At 49.7% G+C, this 23,009-nt stretch overlaps 2 protein-coding genes across 3 annotated transcripts; both read right to left on the bottom strand.

The window, feature by feature from the left end:
* Positions 1-48: 48 nt before the first annotated feature.
* LYPLA2 (lysophospholipase 2) lies at positions 49-4,581 on the bottom strand. Its single transcript, XM_027060101.2, has 10 exons — positions 4,425-4,581; positions 2,857-2,960; positions 2,553-2,584; positions 2,360-2,425; positions 1,853-1,900; positions 1,692-1,762; positions 1,482-1,555; positions 1,299-1,400; positions 1,023-1,196; positions 49-938 (listed from the first exon to the last, which is right to left on the bottom strand). Exons 1-10 carry the CDS (start codon positions 4,546-4,548, stop codon positions 888-890), a joined length of 846 nt encoding a protein of 281 aa, XP_026915902.1. The 5' UTR covers positions 4,549-4,581; the 3' UTR covers positions 49-887.
* A 2,109-nt stretch (positions 4,582-6,690) lies between these two features.
* Positions 6,691-13,321, bottom strand: PITHD1 (PITH domain containing 1). Of its 2 annotated transcripts, XM_027060103.2 has the most exons (6): positions 13,009-13,320; positions 12,270-12,313; positions 11,834-11,911; positions 9,192-9,296; positions 8,387-8,495; positions 6,691-7,625 (listed from the first exon to the last, which is right to left on the bottom strand). In XM_027060103.2, the coding sequence occupies exons 1-6, from the start codon at positions 13,204-13,206 to the stop codon at positions 7,524-7,526; spliced, it is 636 nt and encodes a 211-aa protein (XP_026915904.1). In that variant the 5' UTR covers positions 13,207-13,320; the 3' UTR covers positions 6,691-7,523. The 2 variants fall into 2 exon arrangements, with proteins under 2 accessions (XP_026915904.1, XP_026915905.1); XM_027060104.2 differs by lacking the exon at positions 11,834-11,911 and having other exon boundaries at positions 13,009-13,321.
* Between the last annotated feature and the right edge of the window lie 9,688 nt (positions 13,322-23,009).

The following is a 23,009-nucleotide window of genomic DNA, read 5'->3' as shown; positions in this document are numbered from 1 at the left end:
ATTCTTGCACATGATCACTCTCTACCCCTCGGACAGAATCATCCAGCCTGAGAGTTGAAGCAATTTAACTTTATCGGAATCCAGGATACAACAAGAAAAACACCCAAAACCACATGGAGACAGAAGACGAGACACAACTCCCCCACCTCCCCCCCTGGCCCTAGAGTGGGGACAACGTGGGAGTGGGACAGCGGGGGGAGACTTTGAGCCTCAGTCCAGCCCTGCAGGCTCCAGGCCTACGGGGGGAACAGGGCAATGGGGGGGGGGGGGGGCAGGGAGGGGCAGGGCCCAGCCCCCACGTTTCAGGGGCCTAAGGGAAGGCCCCCCTCAAAGGACTCTGCCCCCTCACCAACACCCCTGCCCAGGGGCAGGCAGCCCACAGCAGCACGGGGGCCGGGCCATGGACACATTCATGATTGAGAAGCAGCTGGAGAGAAGGAGGAGAGACACGATTATCTGGGCAGAGTCACTTGGGGGGGGGGGGGTGGAGTGGTAGGTGGGGCCCGGGAGGGCCCCATGGGCCAAACCCTGAGGTCACAGGAGGGGGCCCAAAGCGGGGCTAGTGAGTGAGGTCCTGAGTGAGTGGGTCAGCGGCCGGGCCCCTTTCTCCCGCTGCCTACAGCCCCTCCAATACTGCTGCCAGGGGGGGCCCACCTCCGGGGAAATGGGAGAAGAGGGTGGCCCACCCCTGCTGCAGACAGCCAGGTGGCTGAGGCCAGGAAGGCAGGCCTGGCCAGGCCTGGGCCCGCCTGCCCCAGAGGCCTATGGGAAGAGGACGGGTCAGGGATGGTGGGGACAGGGGCTCGACCGGCTCAGATCCGAGATGGCGCCGCGCGTGCTGCGTCCCCCAGGAGCTGGTGTCCTGCGCTGGGGGCCAGCGACTCTGGTTAGACAGGAGGCAGCAGCTTCTCAAGAAACTCCTTCACGGCTGCCATCTCCTGGGGGTGAGGAGGGATCGTGAGGGGCTCCCAGCCGGAGGGAGGAGGGAGGGGTGGGGTGGGACGTGGTCCCCCATCACCGACCTGAGGGCAGGAGCTGTGCATGACACCTGGGTACGTCTTGAACTGGACCCTGGCAGGTGTGACGACGGACCGAAGCTTCTCGGCCGTCAGGGCCCCAAACCGTACTGGAACCATGGGGTCCAGCTCCCCGTGGCACTGCAAGATGGCCAGGTCCTTGGCGCTGCCATTGGCGGCCTGTGGGCCAGACGGGGCTCTGAGGGCAAAGCCAGTGTTCGGCACGGTCCCTGAGCCGCGAGGAGACCCAAAGGCCAGGAGGGGACTCGTGGGGACACTCACCTGGGGGAAGGCCCGATGCAGAGGCAGCCAGCAGCTCAATGCCACGATGCCAGCCAGGGGGTGGGGACAGGTAAGGGCCGTGTAGAGGGACAGGGCCCCACCCTGGAGGGAGGAGAGAATGACAGGCCATGAGGGCACAGCTCTCCTACTACCCCCCTCCCCTTGCCCTTGCTCTCCCCTCACCTGTGAAAAGCCTCCCAGGACGATTCGGTTGGCAGGGATCCCATTCTTCATCTCGTGCTCAATCAAGGCCTTGACTGGGGGGGAGGGGGCATGACTGGGTGGGGGGAAAGCTGCTGGAGGGGCCCAGGGAAGGGAGCCAGATACTGCCCAGCGCTCTCCTGGGGGGCTGGAGGGGGGGAGGGGGCTGCTGAGGAGGGACCGGGGCCTTACTGTTCTCTGCTGCCTTCTTGATGCCGGCCTCGTCCTCTGGGGCATCAGGACTCAGCCCCATTAGGTCAAACCTGAGGGAGGAGAGGCGTTGGCAGCTACTGGAAGACCCTGGCCAGCCCCCTGCAGCTCTCTCAGCAGCCATCCCTGCCCCTGCAACTCACCAGGAGGGCATCACCATCTTCATGTTGAGCGTCACAGGGATCCGGGGTCTGGGGAGGGGCGGCGAGAAGGGCCATCACGCTCAGAAGGGTGAGGGAGCCACAGCAGAGAGCCGGGAGGGGGCAGAGTAGCCCCCGGGGGGGCGGGGGGGCCCTCCCAGCAGGCAAGGCGTGTGTTTAAGGTGTTGCCAGGCAACCTGCCACGTGGGGCCGGAGGCTGGGGTTGGGGCATCAGCAGACAAGCAGAGCCCGACACACTGCGTGCCGGGGTTCCAGCTCGGTCGGTGAGTACTTGGGGAAGGGGCGCAGGAGGCCCCTGGGTCTAGGAGGCCTTAGGGCTGGGGGCTGGGGCCACGGGCTCCACGGGAGTGAAGGCTGAAAATGGCACTTCCGACTGCCCTGGGCCCGGGCCCAGGGCGCAGCTGGCAGGAGAGAACAGGCCTGGGACCACAGGACCACCCCCCAGCTTATCTCCATCCTCAGCCCCTCCCTTGCTGGGGTGACACTCACGCATGGGGACAGATGTACTTGACGTGAGGGAGCCGGATGGTGGAGAGGGCGTCAGCCCAGCTGTGCCTGTAGGAAGGAAGGGAAAAAAGGCACCGATGTGGGGAGGGAGAAAGGAGGGCACGGGCCTCTCTAATCCTGCCCACTGGGCCCTTCCCCACCTTCCCAAAGAACACCCCCTCTCCAGCTCACTTACCCTGTGTCTCCAAGTCCATGTAAAAAAATAACCTGGAAGAGGGTGAGACATGGGGAGGTGGAAAGAGGGCAGTCACCCCCCTGCTCTCATTCCCCCTCTGTCCTCCAACTTCTGGCCACCCTCTCACCCCCGAGGGCCTAGGGGGAAGTACAGGAGCAGCCAAAGAGATTACTACCTCGCTGCCGCCTGGCTTCAGGCTGCTCCCTTCTCCGCACTGCACCTCCATCTTTCCCACACGCCCCCTCCAGCCAGTTACCGGCAGCAGCCGGCCTGGGGGCTTCCCAGGGTGGGAGAGGACCCTTACCGCAGCCGTTTCCCGCTCAGCTCCAGACACAGTGGCAGCATCGGTGAGCAGGGGCACAGACATGGTGTTACCACACATACACTGCAGGGCTCCACGGCTGGGGCCTGTGCAAATTCGAGGGAGTGGTCAAGAGCTAGGGAGAGACTCCTGACACAGGAGAAGAGCCTCAAACCCAGGGCCCACTCAGGCCGTCAACCCCCCAAAGCACCCCGGGTTCTGTCCTGGCCACAAAGAAAAGGCAGGAAAGAAGTCTCGGGCCACAGGGGGTAGGAAGTTTGCCTCTATTCCAGGCTGAAAAGCAGAGGCGGCCACCCTAGCGTCCCCGGTTCTGGTCCACCCCTTAGCCTGAGCTTGCTGGAGAGGGGCAGAAGTAGGGCTTAGGGACGGTGCGGGAGGGGAGGGGCAGGGCATCCCCTGCTGTCGTCCCCCCACTAACTGCCTCCTCCCTGCTTTCCAATCATCATGCCTCTAATAGAGCCCCTGGTCCCCTCCTCCCCAACTCTCAGCCCTACTGGGAAACGAAGGGGGGGGGGGGGAAAGCCAGAAAAATATGCTTTCAGCCCCTACCCCCAACCACCCCACACATTTTCTCCCACCTCTCTCCCATCCAGCCCCCACCCAGCCTTCACAAGCAGTTTCCAGCTCAGCCGTTCGCAGAGCCCCAGGGGGCTGCCCAGGTCTCCAGGAGGCGCACGAACTCCCGTCCACCAGCCGTAACTGGCGCCCCACGCCCCGCTGAACGGTGCTACCTGCTGCTACTGCCCCTGAATCCAACTGGGTCCCCCGGTTTGACCATGCTCTGGGGCTCCCAAACACATGAAAGAATGTAAGGCTGGCGGGCTCCTCTCCGTCCTTAGCATCCTCCAAAGTCCCCAGAAGCTTGTGCAACCTGTCCGTAAACGCCTGCCCTTCCCAGCGGCGCCCACCCCTCCCGCCTTCCCCACTGGCTTCAACCTTCCATCTCTGACCCTGAGTGCACCTCTCCACGTGGGATCCCTCACCTCTGACCCTGGGGTCCCTCTTCTCACATGGGAGATGCACGTTTCGTCCCAAGCTGGGATTCCCTTCCCTCCTCACTGGGAGACTTCCACCTCTCACCCCAGGGTCCCCTCTCTCAAAGTAATGCCTTCCCCGCTGACCAGGGAAGGGAGCTCCCCACGGTAACAACTTCCACTCTAATCCAGGCTCTCCCACTCCCTACACTGGGAATGTCTGTTCTGACCAAGGGTCGCCCCCTTCTCACAGTGACATTTTCTACCTTGACCCAGGACCCTCTCTTGTCCACAAAGGATTGTTCTACTTTTGACCCTGTGGAGCCCCCGCCCCACAATGAGATCTTCCACTTCAACCCTAAGTCCCTCCCGTCATAGCCCGGCCGCCTTCTCTCCCCTCTCTCCCCCCAAAGTCCCCAGGACTGGCCAGCGCCTCTTCGCACCTCACTCCCCACCCCCATCCCTCACAACTGCGGTCCCCTCCCCACTCTCCGGGACCCCCGCGGTGCTCCGATCTCCCCCTCTCCCCCCCACCCCCGTGCCCTCCCTCCGCCGGCTGGCCCCGGACGAGGGTACCTCCACTCCCTGGGGGTTTCGAGACCTCTCGGGCGATTCTCCTCTTTCTCCTGCACAGACACACTCTCTTCCCCCTCGGCCGCCCCCGCCGGAACTTCCGTTCGAGTCCCGGGAACCCAGCCATCGCGCTGCCGGAAGTAGCCTGGCCAGCAGTACGGAACCCGGAAGTGGGCGTCGGCGATCCGCCAGATAGAAGCTGCCATGTTGGATACGGTGGGGCCACTCCCCGTAATGAAGCCACGGAGTTACCTGCGGAATCTAGACAGCGCGTCGGTAATCCCCGCTTGCTACCACCGCCCGTGCGCCTCCTGGAGGAAAGCTATCCGGAAGGAGAGGCATACCTCTCCTAGCAGTTTCCCACCTCCCGGTCTTCCTGGGTGGCACTTCACCGTGGTCTTGGATACCCACCACTGACCTCAACGCCCTGTTTCTGGATGGAATCATACTCAGAATGATCCAGGATGTATCATACACTGGAGGGATGGAATCATACACTTAAGACAACCTTAGAGACCATCTAGTCCTCCAGTCTTACTCTAAAGATGAGGAAACTCCCACTCAGAGCGGGGAAGGAAACGGCGATCTCAGGACAGCACTAATGCTGCCTCTCTGCACCTGCTTCCTGAGCTATAAAACACGGTGATAACCACTACCCTGCCTCCTTCACAGCTTTGCTGTTAGGCTCAAACGAGGTCGTGTGGAAATGCTTTATACACTGTAAAATTACAGTGTGAGGATGTAATGACCAAAAAGGACCCTGGGAAAACACAGGTTACATCAGGACAGCTGGACAGGCATTGGCAGCGTTGTCTTAGCTCTGCCCCCCACAAGCAATGCCATGCAGACGGTGCACAAAATACCATCAATGAGCTCCAGTTGTTAAGAACAAAAAAGGCTTCATGTTGTTCCCATTTTGCTCCTTGCTGCACTGATAAAGTGGAAGTGGGTTCAGGGTCCACAGAAAGACTGGAAAGGGAGGCAAACTGAGTCGAAGGCCACATCCCTAAGAGAACACACAGACACCTGCAAACAGGAGATGAGTGACACTGGTACCTCAGCAGCTTAGGACTCATTCTCCCAGCATTAACCTACAGTTTTCTTTGAACTGAAAGAACACTGTAAACCTGGGAACTCAAAGCCCTTTTCCCAGGCTGACAGGCAGTTTGGTCTTAGTGTTCAAAGGGCCACAAAGAGCCTAAAACACCAGGATTCTGAGCAGGAAATCTTTGAGTCCTGAGAAGTGCAACAAGCCGAAGACCCAGACTAGATGTCAGAAAGAAGTGCACGGAGACCACATAACTGCCCCCCACACAGGATCCCTGCTAGGTCTGCTTATGGAAGAGTAAACAATTCCTCCTATACTACACCCCCAATCGCCTGAGATCCTGGGGCCCGTCTTCACATCCTGGAACAGATTCTTCAGAGTGAAGCTTCATATTCAGAAACCCAGTCCCAGGGGCTACCTGTGATTAGATTTTAATTAGTGGAATTAATGAAGGGATAGTCTGCTCTAAGATTTCTAACTTTACTCTTCCCCCTACTCCAAATTTAAAGACATAGCCTATATTTTTATCTCCAAAATGATCCAACTGAAATAAAGAGGCTGTGGCTTACGAGTAGGTCCCTTAGTGCATCAATAATCGTGTTTGCACTCTGGGTGATTTCAGGATTCATTTTAGAAATCTTGAGGCTTGACAAAACGGTGGTGGCAGGCTTTCCGTTGGACAGGCTGGAGAAACAGTGTGGGCCAACACTTTCAGGAGAATTCTCTCAAGAGGATCAGGTTCAACACTGATTCCCATTATCCACTGTTCCTATTTTCTACAAAGGAGAGAATACTGACCATCTCCGATCTCATTTTAGATATTTAAATTCTCTCCAATTGCTGTCTTAACAAAATTGAAGTCCAAGGTCTTGGGTCTGCCGTGTGCTGTTCACTTACTCTCCTTGCTCTCGTTTCTTCTGGTGAGTTCCAGAATCTGTTCTCCCTTGTCTTTGTAAATGTCACTCAAGTTACTTCCTCTCATGAGAAATGGGACATCAGTTTGTAACTTCACCTTCCTCTTTACAAAGTGTGGGTGGGTGGGTGTAGGAGTGTTTTTAGTCCACTGTATCTTTCCCGGAGAAATGATCTAGTCTTGAATATATATCACTGTGGCACTTATGATCTACCTAGTACAAAACAACAAATTTCAAAGTTCCACACAGTTCCTGTGAAGTAAAATTTTCATCAGTACTGCCAAGAAATCAAAAGAATATACAAACATGAAGTCTGGCAAAGATTTATTAGGAAGCTTATTAGTTACGGTGAATAAAAAGCCATGAACAGAAAAACTGAGATCTCCAATTTCTGGCACTGCGCTTATGACACTAGTTAGAAGCTAATAAACATTAAAGATGTCCCGAGGGGAATCTTACCTAAGTCCCAACCTTATCCAACCAGGATAACTCACAAACACAGAAATGATGCCCATGCTCTCCCCAGACTGCTTACCTAGGCAGTAGAAAGACCTTCTCCTCAAGCTATTAAGCATCATCAGGACATTCCTGCTCTCCTAGCTACCATGGGACACTAGTCCACGACAGACAACTCCAAGCCGGGCAACTTGACAAGAATGCTGAACGCTGACAGGAAGAAGGAGCAAGCAGGGACAAGTATTTCTAGTTGGAGACCCTCCTGATGGCTAATAGAAACGCAATGCTGAGGCTTCAGAAAGTTTACTGCAGCCCAGGAAACAGTTTCCATGTTTAAAAAAAACAAGTCACACAAAAATCCTGCCACAAAGCAACAAGACGCTTGGGATCCCATGGCCACACTGACTGGAAGGCAGGCATCATCCAATGACTGCCAGATGCTGACCAGTCCAAGACTCAATTCCTAGGCGCTAGAGAACCAGGACTGTCCCTCAGCACCCACACAACCCTCCCCGGTGGTGTGGTATCTTCCATAGGCCGGGTTTCTGCAGCAAAAGCCCCAAAGACACAGCCTGGCAGAGGCTGTGGCGCCAACTCTCTCCGGAACCCCATCTCTTTGTCCTCCCCAACAGGATGCTGCACGTCTTCACTGACACAGCGCCTCTGTGGGAGCCCTGGCCAGCCTTAGGAAATGAAGTGTGTCTGTGGGGTAACCTGATGGACCCTGTGGTCTGCTGGGTTGGCTGAGGCTTCATAATTGCAGATGGTCACCTCGTGTCGTCGAAGCTGCAAGAAAAGTGAGAGGCTGGGTCAGCTGGCCATTTCCCAGACCATACAGTGGAGTCGTCCTTACTCAGGTTCACTTCTGGAAGCCATCTCTTCCCCCTGCTGATACAATCATCCTAGGAAGACTGCAAAGACCATTATCAATGATTCACCCCATAACTTAGAAGATTCATTCCCCCACTATAATGGTGCCACCATGAGAAGAGGACCTTGTCTATCTTATTATCTTCTCTCTGGTTCCTGACACAAGAAAGGTCATCAAAAATGGTGGATAAAGAAAAGAACCTTAAAGTGAAAAAAATGAATTGGTGTCAATTGGGCTACTTCAACTCCCTTAAAAATACGGACAGCCTGGGGCTCCTGGGTGGCTCAGTCGGTTAAGCATCCGACTTCAGCTCAGGTCATGATCTCGCGGTCCGTGAGTTCGAGCCCCGCGTCAGGCTCTGTGCCGACAGCTCAGAGCCCGGAGCCTGTTTCAGATTCTGTGTCTCCCTCTCTCTGACCCTCCCCCATTCATACTCTGTCTCCCTCTGTCTCAAAAATAAATAAACGTTAAAAAAAAAAAAAAAATACGGACAGCCTGCCAAAGGAGATGGACAGTGTGCAGTAACGAAACCAAGAAAAATTTATAAACAGACTGGGAGCAAGCAGCGTCTCACCTGCTCTCTTTCCTTTCCCTAAAGCGCCCATATGGCAACACACAGATATACACACACATATGCATATATACCGGGGGGCCAGGAATTCCTGCCCCTTCTTACCTCAGTCCACTCTCCTCTTAGGCCAATATACAAGACCTTTGTGGTATCAGCTCCAAAGTTTTTTGAAATATGAATTGAAAGATGATAGACATTTGAAAAACGAGAAATTCTAGAGAATGAAAGGGATGCGGAGAGAAGACACAGGTTAGAGTTCAATGAATATCTCACCACCGGCTCAGAAACAATTCTACTCTAACTTGTGGTAACACCCGGGCAAATGTCAGAGAACACTCTGGGCTCTTAGGTCTCATTCTTCCCTTTTGGATAAGCAATCGATTCAGTACACACTGCCTGAGCATCTGCCAGATCCTGCCCAAGGCAGTAAGAATAGAAAAATGAGTCAACGCTGCCCTGCCCTCAAGGAGCGGGAATGAGAAATGCTGTATGATCAAGCAGCGATTCTAATGCAAGTTCAGTGCCAATCTCACCGACCTTACCATTAGGAAAAAGAGAGCCAGTGAAGAGCTAAAGTGGTCATGTGTAACTCGGCCTGTTGTAAGCCCACTGTGCAAAGAGGAATTCTGAAAACATCTTTCCTAAGACCACCCTAGGAGCTCACTCAGATCTGTCAACTGCTTACAAGAGCAACAGGCCTATGGCTTGCACTGCATCTCTGCCAAAAATTGACCAAGCTGAGGATCAAGCTTCCTTCCACTGTTTTAACTAGTTTCTGATGTTAAGAAAGCAGGAGATGGTCCAAAATTAAACTGCAAGCTCAGTAAGTGCTAATGCATATATATGTTCACTGCAAATGAACACCTGCTGTCCTCAGAAGCCAGAGAATGGAAACAGGTTCAGTGCTTACTTTGTAGCATATTCTAATTCTCCCGTAAGATCCCGATTCAGACTAAAGGTCTGATCTGGCTCCCTGTCTGTATCATCAAAGGACATCTGTGGAATGTTTTTGTACCTGAGAAAGGAAAGGGGAGAAAAATCAAGAATGTGCATTATCATATTTTTCAGTTTTTCAAAACTGCCTATTGACTCAACTGCCTTCAGTTCTATCAAAAGAAGATCAAATTTTAGGAATGGCATTTTACTGGCATTTATACACAAATATCTTTAAACCAGCAGGAAAAGAGCTGAGAACTGCAACATAAGCCAGTGGCATCTTTGAGTGGGTTAAGATCACATGAGAAGCAATATACAAAGAGAAGGCTCAAACCAGGTCACACGCAGCAAATGCATGGAGAAAATCAGCAACTCAGCACATTCACACCAAGCTGAGGAGGTTAAACAAAACAGCTTACTCATGGGAGAAAAATAGTTTGGCAGAAACACATTAAACACAGCTAAGAGATAAGAGCAGGTAACTTAACACTCAAGCAACTTTTGTGTTCAAAATTACCCTATACATAGAGTCATCTTACAGTTTTTTAAACACATAGTATCTGCGGGTTTCCATTTTGAAAAGAGCACAAGGCTGCCAACTCACAATGGGCTTTGGAAAGTCAAGTAAAACTGCTAATGAAGAAATAAATTTTTCAAAGAAATATCTAAGAAACAGCTGTCTCCTCTATAACTCTCAGATTCTAAAGACCTGCGCCACACCCCCACCATCTCCAGAGTGTTTTATTAACACACCCACACAGAAGGGGCCTAGATATTGGCGGCAGGAAAATGCATGTAATTTAAGAAAGCAAGTGTTTGCTTCAAAGTGTTTCTAAGAATGATGCACAGAATAATAATAGTGAACATTTATGAGCAGCATTATGAGAGGCAGCATAGCACTGTAGTTAAAAGCAGTGTCTCTGGAGCCAGACTTCCTGGGCTTAAAGCCTGGCTCTGTCACTTACCCGCTGTATAATTTTGGACAAGTGATTTAACCTCTCCGTATCTGTTTCCTCATGTATAAACTGAGGATGGCAATAGTACATATCTGATACAGTGATGAGATTAAACTGAATCACTTTTAAGATACATGTACTTAAAAATTTTTACTATGGGAAATGTCAAATTATACACAAGCAGAGAGAAAAATACAATTACTCTATCTCCATTTATCACTCAGCTTCAATAATGAACATTATGTCTATTTCCTATCACCCCCATTTTGTTTGTGCTTGACAGTTTAAAGCAATCTGAAACATTTCACTTCACTCACACGTTAGTACATATTTCTAAAAAGCAAAGACTTCTTAAAATACCACTGTTAAAAAGTGATACCACTTTACAAAAATTAACAATTCCTTAACAACATCTAACACCTAGTCTGTGTTCAAATTTCATTAAGTACCAATTTAACTTTTCCAGATGGGTCAGTGGCATGTCATAGTTGAATAGGCAATATTTTTTCTGTATTAATGGTGTATCAGATAATTACATCAATGATATCTTAGATTCGATAAAGTGTAATATAGGTAAAGTGTTTAGATGTGAGGTCTTACGTAAGTATTTGTACCTGCCCTCCCAAAACTGGGCATTTATTAAGTTCCAGACTTCTAAGCTCTTTACATGTTATAGATCATTTAATTCTCTCTACAGTCTTACGAAGTTCCTACTATTACTGTTGTCATTTTACATATGAGAGCACAGAGATAAAGAGAAGGTAAGTAACGCCCCACAGTCAGGGAGCTAGCAAGTGGTACAGACAGAACTGGAACCCAAGCAGTTTATTCCAGAGCCCCCTCTTAACCACAATGCAACATGGATTTCTAGTTTTCTCAAGCCAATCCATCTCCCCAGTAAACAAGCCTCCAAAACCATCAACTCAAATGTACTGTTCCCTTAAAATGATTGCATATGTGGGTTTGCTTTCAAATTTATGTTTCTAACATTCAAAAAGTGTGAGTTTCTTAAATTTCTCATTTAAACGTTTTCAGAAGAAATTCTTTAAAATGTAAAGTTCTTCTGGTATTTGTTTCTCCAGCACTCAAAAGTTTGCCCCTTCTTTTAGGAAGGCTATGCTGGAATAAGGCAAGCTGTCAAATAGGGGGCACCAGCCCTGGTGGCAACAGATTCCTGTACCGCAAGAGGCCTACGGAACTTTGCTCGCTAAAGGGCATGCACACTCAGATGGAGTAATTCCATGTAAACAAAACACATGCAAAGATTTTTAACTGTGTGAAACAACAAGGGTAAATTTGGAAACTAACCCCAGGAGTAGAAACCATAAAGACCATTTGAGATCTGCAGCTGGGTTACTAAGGAAACTGCAAAGTCATCAACAATTGGCATTTATAGGATGCTCTCTGGATGAATGGTTGGCACAGCAAAAGCATTTTGAAAAGACACAAGCTGTTGGCCTTAAAGACACTTAATCTAAAAAGGTCGTTAATTCAGGAAGAGATAAGTGTATTCTGATGCAGAACAAGATCAAGATTTTTAAGAGGGGGAGGAGGGGATATTTAACCCAGTAGAAAACAAAAAAAAAAGGGGATCATTCTGGAATAAAGTGCTACCAGAGAAAAGAGAACTCCGAGGCTTCTTGAAGGCCTTGCCACTTACAGTCTCATCTCAGAGGGGTGTGAGTCATCGTCCTCTCCCATTATAATGATGCCTTTGAGCTTGACATTGCCTGTAAATCTGCCAGGATGCAAAAGAAGTTGTCAACCTGGGTCTGAACTTCTGCTTAGCTGCGTGACCCCAGGCAAGACCCTTCCCCTTCCTGGGTTTCAGGTGACTCATGTGTCAGACTTGTACCAGAAAATTTCTAAGATCCTGTCTGCCTCTGGCATCCTGCAATTCTAAGAAATTTACCACGGCTTCTCAGTTATCTTTCAACCGAAACATCTTTACGCTTTCCTCCTCAAACCCACCACACTGTAATCTCCCCCATTTCTAGAAACACATGTGTGCTCTTGACACAACCAGTGAGTGAATCCTGATAAGGATTCTGGGTACAGCCTATCTAGCCTGAGGCAAACACCAAGGAGGTACTTACGGAATATTAAACAGAAGCTCTTCATCTGCATCACTTTCAACAAACTGGAGGGGATGGGGAGTGGGGAGGAGAAAGCAACAAATATTTGCTGAGAGCCTACAATTTTAGGCATCTTCCACCCTGTTCTACAACTGGGAGTGCAATGCAAATAAATAGTCGACCTCCCTCGGTTTCTCAGCACTCACTACCTTGATGCTAACGAGTCTACAGGCCATCCTTTCAGAGGGTTCTTAAATGGGGAGCCCATGAATGAACCTCCAGGCTCGACGAGCCTGAAACTGTGTGCAAAAGTATGTGCCTATGGGGTCCACAGCTTTTAAATGGCTCTGTGACCCCACAACGGTAAATGCTCTAGATAGGATAACACGCTTCATCTGCCTACGCTGTCTCTGGTCTTCATCAGGTGATATGATCAGGCAGCCACTGGGACTGGTAGTCAAACAGTAGAGAAAACGCCCTACAGCCATCCTCCCGAAAGCCCTGGAAGAGAATGTCGGCTTCCTAAAGCCAAAGCGCCCCTCTCCCTCTCCGGGCCTCAGTTCCTCTACCTGCAAAATGGGGAGACTCGACGCTGTTTCCCTCCCCAGGGGCGGGCAGGTGACAGGCACGGGAAAGCGCTTGGCAAGCGGGCTGTCGTTATTTTTAACAGCAGGACTGAGGCCGACAGAGCAGTCGGGAGGCCTGAGGCCCCGCGCGGGTCCCCGCCTCGCCCGCCCGCCCCAGGCCCCGAAAGGCCCACCTTGGAGCGGTCGGTCCGCTCCTCCCACGGCTTGAAGACGCCGCGGCCGCTGCCCTCGCGACTCTCGTTGAGGCACTGCAGCCGCTCCAGGTCGATGCGCAGGTACAGGCCGTAGGCCAGGCCGCGCTGTTCGGGCGGCTCCTCCCGTTCGGCGGCGCAGCGACAGCCGCCCCCGCCGTGGCTGTGGCCGTGCGACATGGCGACGCCGCCGTCCGCGCGTCCCTTCGGCCCTGCCGCCGCCGCCGCCGCCCGCGCCGCGCTCGCTCCGCTCCGCCGCTAAGCGCACCGCGGCCGCCGCGTCGTAAAAGGCGCCCCTGTGCGGCGCATGCGCCCGGGGCCCGGGGCGGGGGGGGGGGCGGGGGGGGCGGGGGGCGGGGCTCGGCGAGGGCTTGACGTTCGATAAGCTCTTCCAGGTGCAAGGGAGTTCCTGTTGACTCAGGTCTGGAGTCCGCGGTCCTGTTGCTCTCCCCGCTTCCCAGGTGTGGAAACTGAGGCGCAGAGAGATGAGGCTCGTGTTCCAGTAAATGATGGGGCTGGAATTCGAATCCTCTTCCCCATTAGGCTAAAGGCTCTTTTTCCACCAACGTTTTGGGGGAGCTGGTCGCAGAAAGCGTGTACAGCGATAAGGTCCTGATGGGCTGGGAGCACAACGTTATAGCTGCTTCCCACGTGCACGTGTAGGCACTTAGAGCGCACACACTCACTTCCATAACCACTCCATAGTGGGCTTAGGGGTCGAAACCACCGGATCTGAAGACCGGTCCTGGGTCTGCTACTGACAGTGTGACTCTGAATAAGTCACTTTCCCCATCCCGAGACTTCGTTTTGTCATCTGTAAAGTGGGAATGATGCTATGTTTCATAGAATCACAGTGAGTATTACATGAAATAAGGAAGTGAAAGAACCCAGCACAGTGGCTGACACATGGTAACAGCTGAGTCAGATCTTGGTTCAAATCCAGGCACTGCCAACTTGCTAGCTACGTGGCCTTGGGCAAGTGACTTAACTTCTCTGAGTCTCCATTTACTACTTGTAAGGTGCCAAGAATTGGACTAAATGACCTTTAAGTCCCCTTGCCGTGTGACATATCAGAGCAGGGTTTTTTGTCAATCGGCTGGTTGTGACCCATTAATAGGTGTTCAAATCCGTTTAGAGGATTGTGACAAGCATAAAATAGAATATAGTTAACAATTCAGAATATATCACACATTTTGAGTCTCAATTTATAGAACTTTCATTTCAGTTTGTGTTTGAGTACCCAGGTGCAATGCAAAGTGTTTTTCACGTCGTGGGTTGAAGTCAAAAGAATTGGCAGCCACTGTTTAGAGTTGAAATGATTTTTGGATTCAGGGTCAAATGCATTCTTACTGCTGGTGGGGAGAGGGAAAGACGGAGGATGTAGAGAGAGTTATGGGATACTCTGGACACCCCTTGCCCTTCATGTCTGGCTCTGGGGTGTCCAGACAAGAATGGGGGCAGGTGAAATACAAATCAAAAGATCCATCTGTTTAAGTTCCATTTGGGGCGCCTGGGTGGCGCAGTCGGTTAAGCCTCCGACTTCAGCCAGGTCACGATCTCGCGGTCCGTGAGTTCGAGCTCCGTGTCAGGCTCTGGGCTGATGGCTCAGAGCCTGGAGCCTGTTTCCGATTCTGTGTCTCCCTCTCTCTCTGCCCCTCCCCCGTTCATGCTCTGTCTCTCTCTGTCCCAAAAATAAATAAAAACGTTGAAAAAAAATTTTTAAAAATAAGTTCCATTCAAACATATTTTGATGTCCTAGTTCAATTTTGTGTGAAATAGGTGAGCTGGGTTCTGGTTCAGAACCGCACAATGTCATGAATTATTCCTGCTTTCCTATCACAGTTTCAGGCCAGGGGCCTGGCACATGGTAAACACTTTAGTAAATATTTGTTTAATTGAATGATACTCTCAGTAGCCTTTCTTTGGAAAGACCGTGGGACTAATACAGGCCTTACTCACTCAGGATATCTACTCACTTCTGGTTTCTAGCCTGTCATTTTCATCTTTGTCATCCTTTACTGATTTGATTTTTTTAATTTTTTTTAACGTTTATTTATTACTGAGAGACAGAGAGACACAGCATGAGCATGGGAGGGATGAAGAGAGGGGGAGACACAGAATCCGAAGCAGGCTCCCGGCTCTGAGCTGTCAGCACAGAGCCCAACACAGGGCTCGAACTCCCAAACCACGAGATTATGACGTGAGCCAAAGTCGGACACCTAACCGACTGAGCCACCCGGGCGCCCCTCCTTTACTGATTTATTGAGCACTAATGTGCCGAGAACTATACTCATGATTTTGTAGACTACCTGGGCAATTCTTTTCTGGGCCAGTTTGGCTCGGGCTGGATAGCTTGGAATGGCCTCACTCACATGGTTGGTTGGTGTTGTCTGTCAGCCGAGGTGATGGGAGCCATATGCCTCCAGTAGGCTACCTGAGCTTAGTCACATGGTAGGAGCTATAGAAGCAAGAGAGGGAAGACCCAATTGCACAGGCACTTTTTAACCCTTGCTTCCGTTATTTTTGCTAATGTGCCATCAGCCAAAACAAGTTTCGTGGCCAAATCCAAAGTCAAGGGTGGAGATACTGACGTCACCTTTTGGTGGGAAGAACTATAAAATGCTGTGGCTCCTTTCCCCCTCCTCCCCACTATATCTGTATTAATTATATTTTGTTGTGTGAAAAACAGTTAACATGTATCTCAAAGTTTCTCTGAGCCAGGAATTTGGGAGTGGCTTAGCTGGGTGGTTCTGGCTCAGCTCTCTCACGAGCTTAGGGTCTTTCAAGGCTTGACTGGGGCTGGAGGATCCACTTCCAAGATGGCCACTTACATGGCTGTCAGGTTGCTGCAGGCTGTTGACTGGAGGCCTCAGTTCCTTGTTATACACACCTCTCCATAGGGCTGCTTGCGTGTCCTTAAGACAGGAGAGCTAGCTGTCACCAAAGCAGAGAGAGCAAGGTAGAAACCACAATGTATTTTACAAGCTAGCCTTAGGAATCACATACAGTCGTTCTGGAATATCCCAGGGTTCCACAGATTTGGTCGGCCAAATTCAAAGTGTGAGGGAATTATATAAGGTTATGAATGCCAGGAGATAGAACTCATTAAAGGCTGGCTACAACACTACCATACATATTAAGTGACTGTTGACAATATCTTTACTTTTCTCTTATACTTAATTGGTAATTTGAAGATAAAAGTCGTTTAGAATTTTGAAGATTTTGCTGTTTTCTTCTAGCTTTGAGAAGTACAATGCCATTCTGGTTCCTGATTTTTTATATGGATCCCCCCCCCACCACCACCACCGCTCCCTTTCTGGAAGCCTTTAAGATTTTCTCTCAGTCCCTAGTATTAGAAAATGTGATGATGTTGTGCTTTGTTGTGGCTTTTTGTGATCCACTGTGCTGGATATCAGATGGACCCTATCAATTTAGAAACCCTAGAACAGGGCGCCTGGGCGGCTCAGTCGGTTAAGCGTCTGACTCTTGATTTTGGTTCAGGTCATGATCTCATGGTTGTGGGATCCAACCCCGTGTCGAACAATGCACAGAAAGCACGGAGCCTGCTTGGGGTTCTCTCTCTCCCTCTCTCTGCCCTTCCCTTGCTCTCTCTCTCTCTCTCAAAATAAATAAACATTAAAAAAAAAAAAAAGGAAGGAAGAAAGAAAGAAACCTTAAAACAGAATCTGAGCACACAGGTTAGGACATCTGCACACATGTGCCCAAGTCCCCTTGCAGGGAAACATACTTAAAGGTATAAGGAGAAGAAGAGGGGAGGGTGGTGAGGGTCCTGCTTCTCTCCCTTCCCCCAACTTCTAGTGCAGAGCTCTGAGAAGCCCAGAAATTTGAACGTGGCCTTCCAGGTCATTGTGAAGGTTTATTTTTGTAGGTAGCAAAACAGACTGTATTTTGTATGACAGTTCATGAACTCCATTTATAATTTTTTATTTTATTTTATTTTTAATTTTTTTTTACATTCTTCTTTTTTTTTTTTTCATTTGTAATTTTTTAAATATGCCTCCAGTTGTACTTTTGTCCCCATCCTACAAATATTAGGTATGGCCTGCTGGGCAAGTTGCTTAGTTTCTCTTCTCAGATTTGTCATATCTAAAATGGGGCTAGGGGTGCCTGGGTGGCTCAGTCGGTCGGTTAAGCGTCCGACTTCGGCTCAGGTCACGATCTCACAGTCGTGAGTTCGAGCCTCGCGTCGGGCTCTGTGCTGACTGCTCAGAGCCTGGAGCCTGTTTCAGATTCTGTGTCTCCCTCTCTCTCTGCCCCTCCCCCGTTCATGCTGTCTCTCTCTGTCTCAAAAAATAAATAAATAAATAAAATGGGGCTAATAAGAATACCTACTTTGTAGGGTTTTATTATGCGGGTCATAAGAGAGCATGCATGGAAAATGTTTGGAACAACACCTGGTCAGTAGATTGGAAAAGGTTGGACAGTGACTGTTAGTCTCTACTAAGAGCAAGGTTTTTGACTCAGCGCACCCGTGTGCTTGGTTGGGAAACTGCAACTGCTTCAGCGGGCCGAATTTGGAGGGAACCAGCAGTTACAGAGTATTTTGGCTCTGAGTTGGAAATAATGCCCTTTGGCCTCTGCTAACTGGCCTTACTCAGCCTGTCCTTTCTCTTGGACTCCTACCTTGCAGGGACGTCTGAGAACAAATGGACATCCTCACTGACTTCTAGGACTGCCTGGGGCAGGTAGGAAAAGTTTCCAGTTTGTTTCCTTCTCTCATTCCCAGGTCCCTTGTAAACTTTTCTGCAGTTCAAGAACTGCTAAATTTGCACCGGCTGTCTTAATTAGGCTGGGAGAAACGAACTGTTTTACTTCTGGATGCCTCTGTGTGGCTAAGAGTGTGGTAAAAATATAGCCAGCAACCACACGGTGCTAATAAGGCGCCAAACACTGTCCCGAGGGCCTTGCTTATATTATTTTCTAATCTTTATAACTGCAAGTGTCCTATTATTATCCTCATTTTATGGATGATGGAACTAGAGCACAGAGAGGCTAAGTAACTGGCCCAAGGTCACACAGCTGGTTAGTATTGTAACTAGGACTTAAACCCAGGCAGTGTTTATGCTCTTAACCACATTGAACCTTCTCCAAATATTAATTAACATTACTGAGTACTTACTAACTGCCAAGGGGAGACCCCAGAGCTCAGGCCCTTAACCACCATGCTGTACTTACCAGCTAGGTGACCTTGGACAGTCATTTTCCTCAGAGCTTCAGTCATAACAACAACCCTTTACCAAATGCCCCTTCCATGTGGGGTACTTCACCGTATTCATCATCAACATCCTGGCTAACATGTCCTGAACTCCATGTCTCAGGCACTGTTTTAAGCACGTTACACATTTTAACTCATGAAGTCATTACTTAATAGCTCTGCAAGGTTCATATATTTTCCTCCTTTTTGGAGGAAGAAGCAGAGATACAGAGAAATTAAGTGACTTGCTCAAGGGCACACAGCTAGGAAGTATGGGATTTGAAGTTGGGTGGCCTTGTGGATTATCTGAGGATCTAGGCTGTTGTAATTGCTTTTGGAGTCTTTGGTGCCGTTAGCAAATATTTCCAGTTCCCTGTGTCCACGCACACGGAGGGATTGTACTTCCTTATCCCCTTGAATTTAGGTGCAGTCAGTGAAACATGATGGAAATGATGGCTGTCACTTCTGGACTTAGCTTAGTGGCCAGTGCAGTATTCTTCATTCGTCTTGGAAACCTTAGCAGCATGGGTGGGTGCCTCCCTTAGCCTGGGTCCCTGAGTGAGGATGATGTAAAGCGAAGCCCCAACAGACCCAAATTGGACATACAGTTTCAATGAAAAACAGACCTTTGCTGTTTTGAGCCACCAAGACTTGGGAATTGTCACTACAGCATGCCCAAGTCCAGGGTTCCGTATCCTCAGTACTATTGACATTTGGGGGTCAGATAATATTTTGCTTGGGCGGGGGGGCTGTCCTGCATGTTGTGGAATGTGTAACATTTTTGCCACGTGTCTTGGTAGGGGTAGAATCACCTCCGGTTAAGAATGACTGCCCAGCCTATCCTAATAGTCTGAATATCCTGCCAGTCCTAAGTAAACCCCATTTAGGTATGATTTCCGTTTTATTTTTAAATTATATTTATTTCTCTTTGAAAGAGAAAGAGAGAGGGAGGCAGAGGGAGAGGGAGAGAGAGCAGGCTCCCCGCCCAGCACAGAGCCCAACACGGGGCTTGATCCCGTGACAGTGACATCATGACCTGAGTCGAAATCAAGAGTCAGACGCTCAACCGACTGACTGAGCCACCCAAGAGCCCGTTTCATTGTTTCGATATGTTGTTAGATTCTGCCAATATTTAGGGTAATCACGCCAATATTCATAAATAAGATTCGTCTGTAATTTTTCTTTTTTTTGGTTCAGTCTTTATCCATTTTCCATGTCTGCATTATCCTAATTTCAATAGCACTCTCCTTCCTTTTCTTTGCTTCGGAATAGTTTAAGTGGCGTTGGTATTACCGGACTTTAAGGTTGAAAGAATTTCCCTATGAAACCATCTAGAGAAGAGGCTCTACAACCGGTTTGTCTATTTCTTCTGTGGTAAGGAGGCTGTTTAGACTCTAGAGGAGTCAGCCTTGGTAAGTTGCTTTTGTCTGGGAAGTTATTCACCCCGTACAGGTTTCCTGATCTGTTTCATACAGTTGTGGCTCAGGGTTTTAAAAACGGGGAAATTTTACAAAGAAGTCTAGATTTCTGTCTTGTCTTTAAAATTCCAAAGACATAGCTGCAGGTGGAGCTATAAATAGCTTTCATTTCCTGTTTCCCCACCCCCCTCCTACCATCTTATGCCAAATTCCTGGCATGTGAGTTGTGATTCCTGAGACAAGAAGGAATTAGGTAGAGTCTGCCTTTTTCGTGGCTGTTAGGGGCTATATAGCATAAGGACCTGAAAGAATAGACGGGAGTCCAAAAACAGAAAAGCTGAAAAACCCTGTCTGAGGCAGCATCGACTAGGATTTGGGTGATGAGGAAGGACTTGCTGACCTCTAAGTGGTTCGCAGCTCGTGACCCTAAAGCTTCAGTTCCCATCTATAGGAAATAAAGCTTTTCCTTTCATTCTAAATTTAGAGGGAATGAAGGAAGGACATTAAAACGTATTGAGCTCCCTTTCTCTCATTGGATCCTTACAAGAATTCCTATGGGGTGTGATCATTCCCATTTTACAGGTGAGGAAACTGAGTCAAAGAGGTGTCACAAAGCTAAAGGATAGTGGAGCCAGGATTTGAACCTGGACCTAACTCCCTTTAAAAGCTCATGCATTGTTTTTCCATTACACTAGGCATTCCCAAACCAGGCTGTTCATCAAACTCACTGGGGAAGGCCTATGAAAAGTATTTATCTCCAGATCCTACCTCTGACCCATTTGAACAGATTTCTGCCGTGGGGCCCAGAAATCTGTATTAAAAAAAATTTTTTTTTAAGTTTATTTATTTTTAAGAGATGGAGAGACAGAGTGTGAGTGGGGACGGGGCAGAGAGAGAGAGGGAGACACAGAGTCTGAAGCAGGCTCCAGGCTCTGAGCTGTCAGCACAGAGCCTGATGCGGGGCGCGAACTCACCAGCCATGAGATCGTGACCTGAGCCGAAGTCTGACTGAGCCACCCAGCACTCTGAGAAATCTGTATTTTAAACAATGATTTGTACAGTTATCTGGTTACTGTTTTCCTCTACTAGATGGAAGCTCCAGGAAGGTAAGGGCTGTGTCTGTCTGACTCAAGGACACGGAGCGGGGGCAAAGTGTACTGTGTGATCAGATGTATAAGCTTCCCAGCTCTGACCGGTGGGCCAGCTGCAAACAGCTTGTGGCAAATTAGCCAGGGCAGTTCTCAAACTTTTTAATAATGTACATAATATTTTAATAATGTTAATAATGTACAATAATTTAAGAATTACTTATTGTTTGGGGAGCCTGGGTGGCTCAGTCGGTTAAGCATCCGACTTCAGCTCAGGTCATGATCCCATGGTTCGTGGGTTTCAGCTCTGCATCAGGCTCTGTGGTGACAGCTTGGAGCCTGGAGCCTGCTTTGGGTTCTGTCTCCCTCTCTCTCTGTCCCTTCCCCGCTCACGCTCTGTCTCTCTCAAAAATAAATAAACATTTTTTAAAAATTTAAGAATTACTTTTTTTTCTTTTAATGCACACTCTGGGGCCCCAACCCCAGAGATTTGAGAGTTGAGAAACAGAGGTGTAGCTATATTAAATTTTGATGTCTGAACTTTCCACCCAAGTTTTTGAAAGGGGTAAAAATAGTAGGCATCACAGAAAGGGAAGTCCAGGAACCTGTGAGGACAAACTGCCTGTTTCACCATTTAGCCAAATAATCTGAGAGAGACTCAAGTGGATGTAGAACCCTAGTGGAGATAGGCTGTGAAGGGGACATCTGTCAAGGTGATAAGCCAGCGAGAGGGTTCTTTTGGGCATTAATTACATGCAGCCAAGAGAAGAAATCATTCTTTTTTTTTTTTTTTTAACGTTTATTTATTTTTGAGACAGAGAGAGAGCATGAACAGGGGAGGGTCAGAGAGAGGGAGACACAGAATATGAAACAGGCTCCAGGCTCTGAGCTGTCAGCCCAGAGCCCGACGCAGGGCTCGAACTCACGGACCGCAAGATCGTGACCTGATCCGAAGTCGGCCACTTAACCGACTGAGCCACCCAGGCGCCCCGAGAAGAAATCATTCTTAGCAACAGTTAGGGGATCTTTTTGCATCGGAGGTCAGCTTTGCTCCAAGGGCCCAACCTGGGGACGTGTGATTATATAGGAGATGGGTAAATGTCACTGACAACACGTGCTTGGGACAAAGGCCGACACACAGCGCTGCTCACTACCGCTCATGCTTGTGTCAGCTTGCACACCTTCTCTGTGCTTCAGTCTTCTCATTTTAAAAATGGGGCCCTGACCACCTACCATGAAAGATCATTGTGGTAACCGAGCGAGTGTATAGGAGTCAGAGCAGGGCCTGCCCCCCGTGGCAGGTGCATCCCCAGTGGGCCCGGTGACTCTTACCAGACCGCGCGTGCCAGACTTGTGTGCCACTGTGTATCCCAGGGTCCAATCCGGGTGCTGGCTCCGCAAATGCTGAATTAATAAGTAAGGGACACAGGGCTAACTTACAAACTCCGGGTCGTCATCCATCAGATCCCATGTTCCATTGTTTAATGTACAGAGAACTTCTTACAGTGAGAATTCGATCCAGTAAAGGCTGGGAAGAGGTAAGCCCACACGCCAACAACGCCCTCTTCAGGAGAGAAGGGTAACAACAGTGTGCCGCTGGGGGATTGTAGGTTTGATGCAAGATCCAGCCCCGTGTCTGCAGGGGCAACAAGCTGCAAGCACCCGAGCCCTGGCTCCTGATGCTGGGTAGTGATGGGTAGTGATGTCCAGACGCTGAGGCTCCTGCAGCTCAGCCAGGGCAAAGGCGCGGGTGCTTATCAGGTCTTTGCTGACACGACCCTTCTGCACAAGTTGTCATCATGCTCCTGTTAGGAAATCAGTGGAAGATGGAGGAGACAAACCCGGTCCTTCCCACCCCGCAGTGACCGACTGACAGGTAGGGTGGCACACACTTTACAGTCAGAGAATCTGGGTTTCAAATCCTTTCCTTTGCTGCAGGTTGGCTGCGTTATTTCATCCTTGAGCCTCAGTTTCTGGCTGTAATAAGGGGTTAATCTCTCAGTCTCAGGATGACAAGGGACAGTGTCTGGTACCTGCAAGGTGCTTGTTTTCATCTGAGTTTCCTCCCTCTGCTCAGGGGTTCTTTACCCTCAATTCCCATCCCCCAGTCCTGCTTTGCTACAGACCTAAAACCCAACATCCTTGACGAAGCCCAGGCCAGGGATTAAGCTCTCTGCCTCACAGCCTGGGAACCACACACTCTGGTGACCAGCTGCCATTCTGGGACACGGTAAGGGAGAAAGGAAAAAAGACCACAGCGCG

This window comes from Acinonyx jubatus, chromosome C1 (genome assembly GCF_027475565.1).
Source record: "Acinonyx jubatus isolate Ajub_Pintada_27869175 chromosome C1, VMU_Ajub_asm_v1.0, whole genome shotgun sequence".
In the NCBI taxonomy this organism is placed as follows: domain Eukaryota; kingdom Metazoa; phylum Chordata; class Mammalia; order Carnivora; family Felidae; genus Acinonyx; species Acinonyx jubatus.
This window is presented reverse-complemented; position numbering and strand designations above follow the sequence as displayed.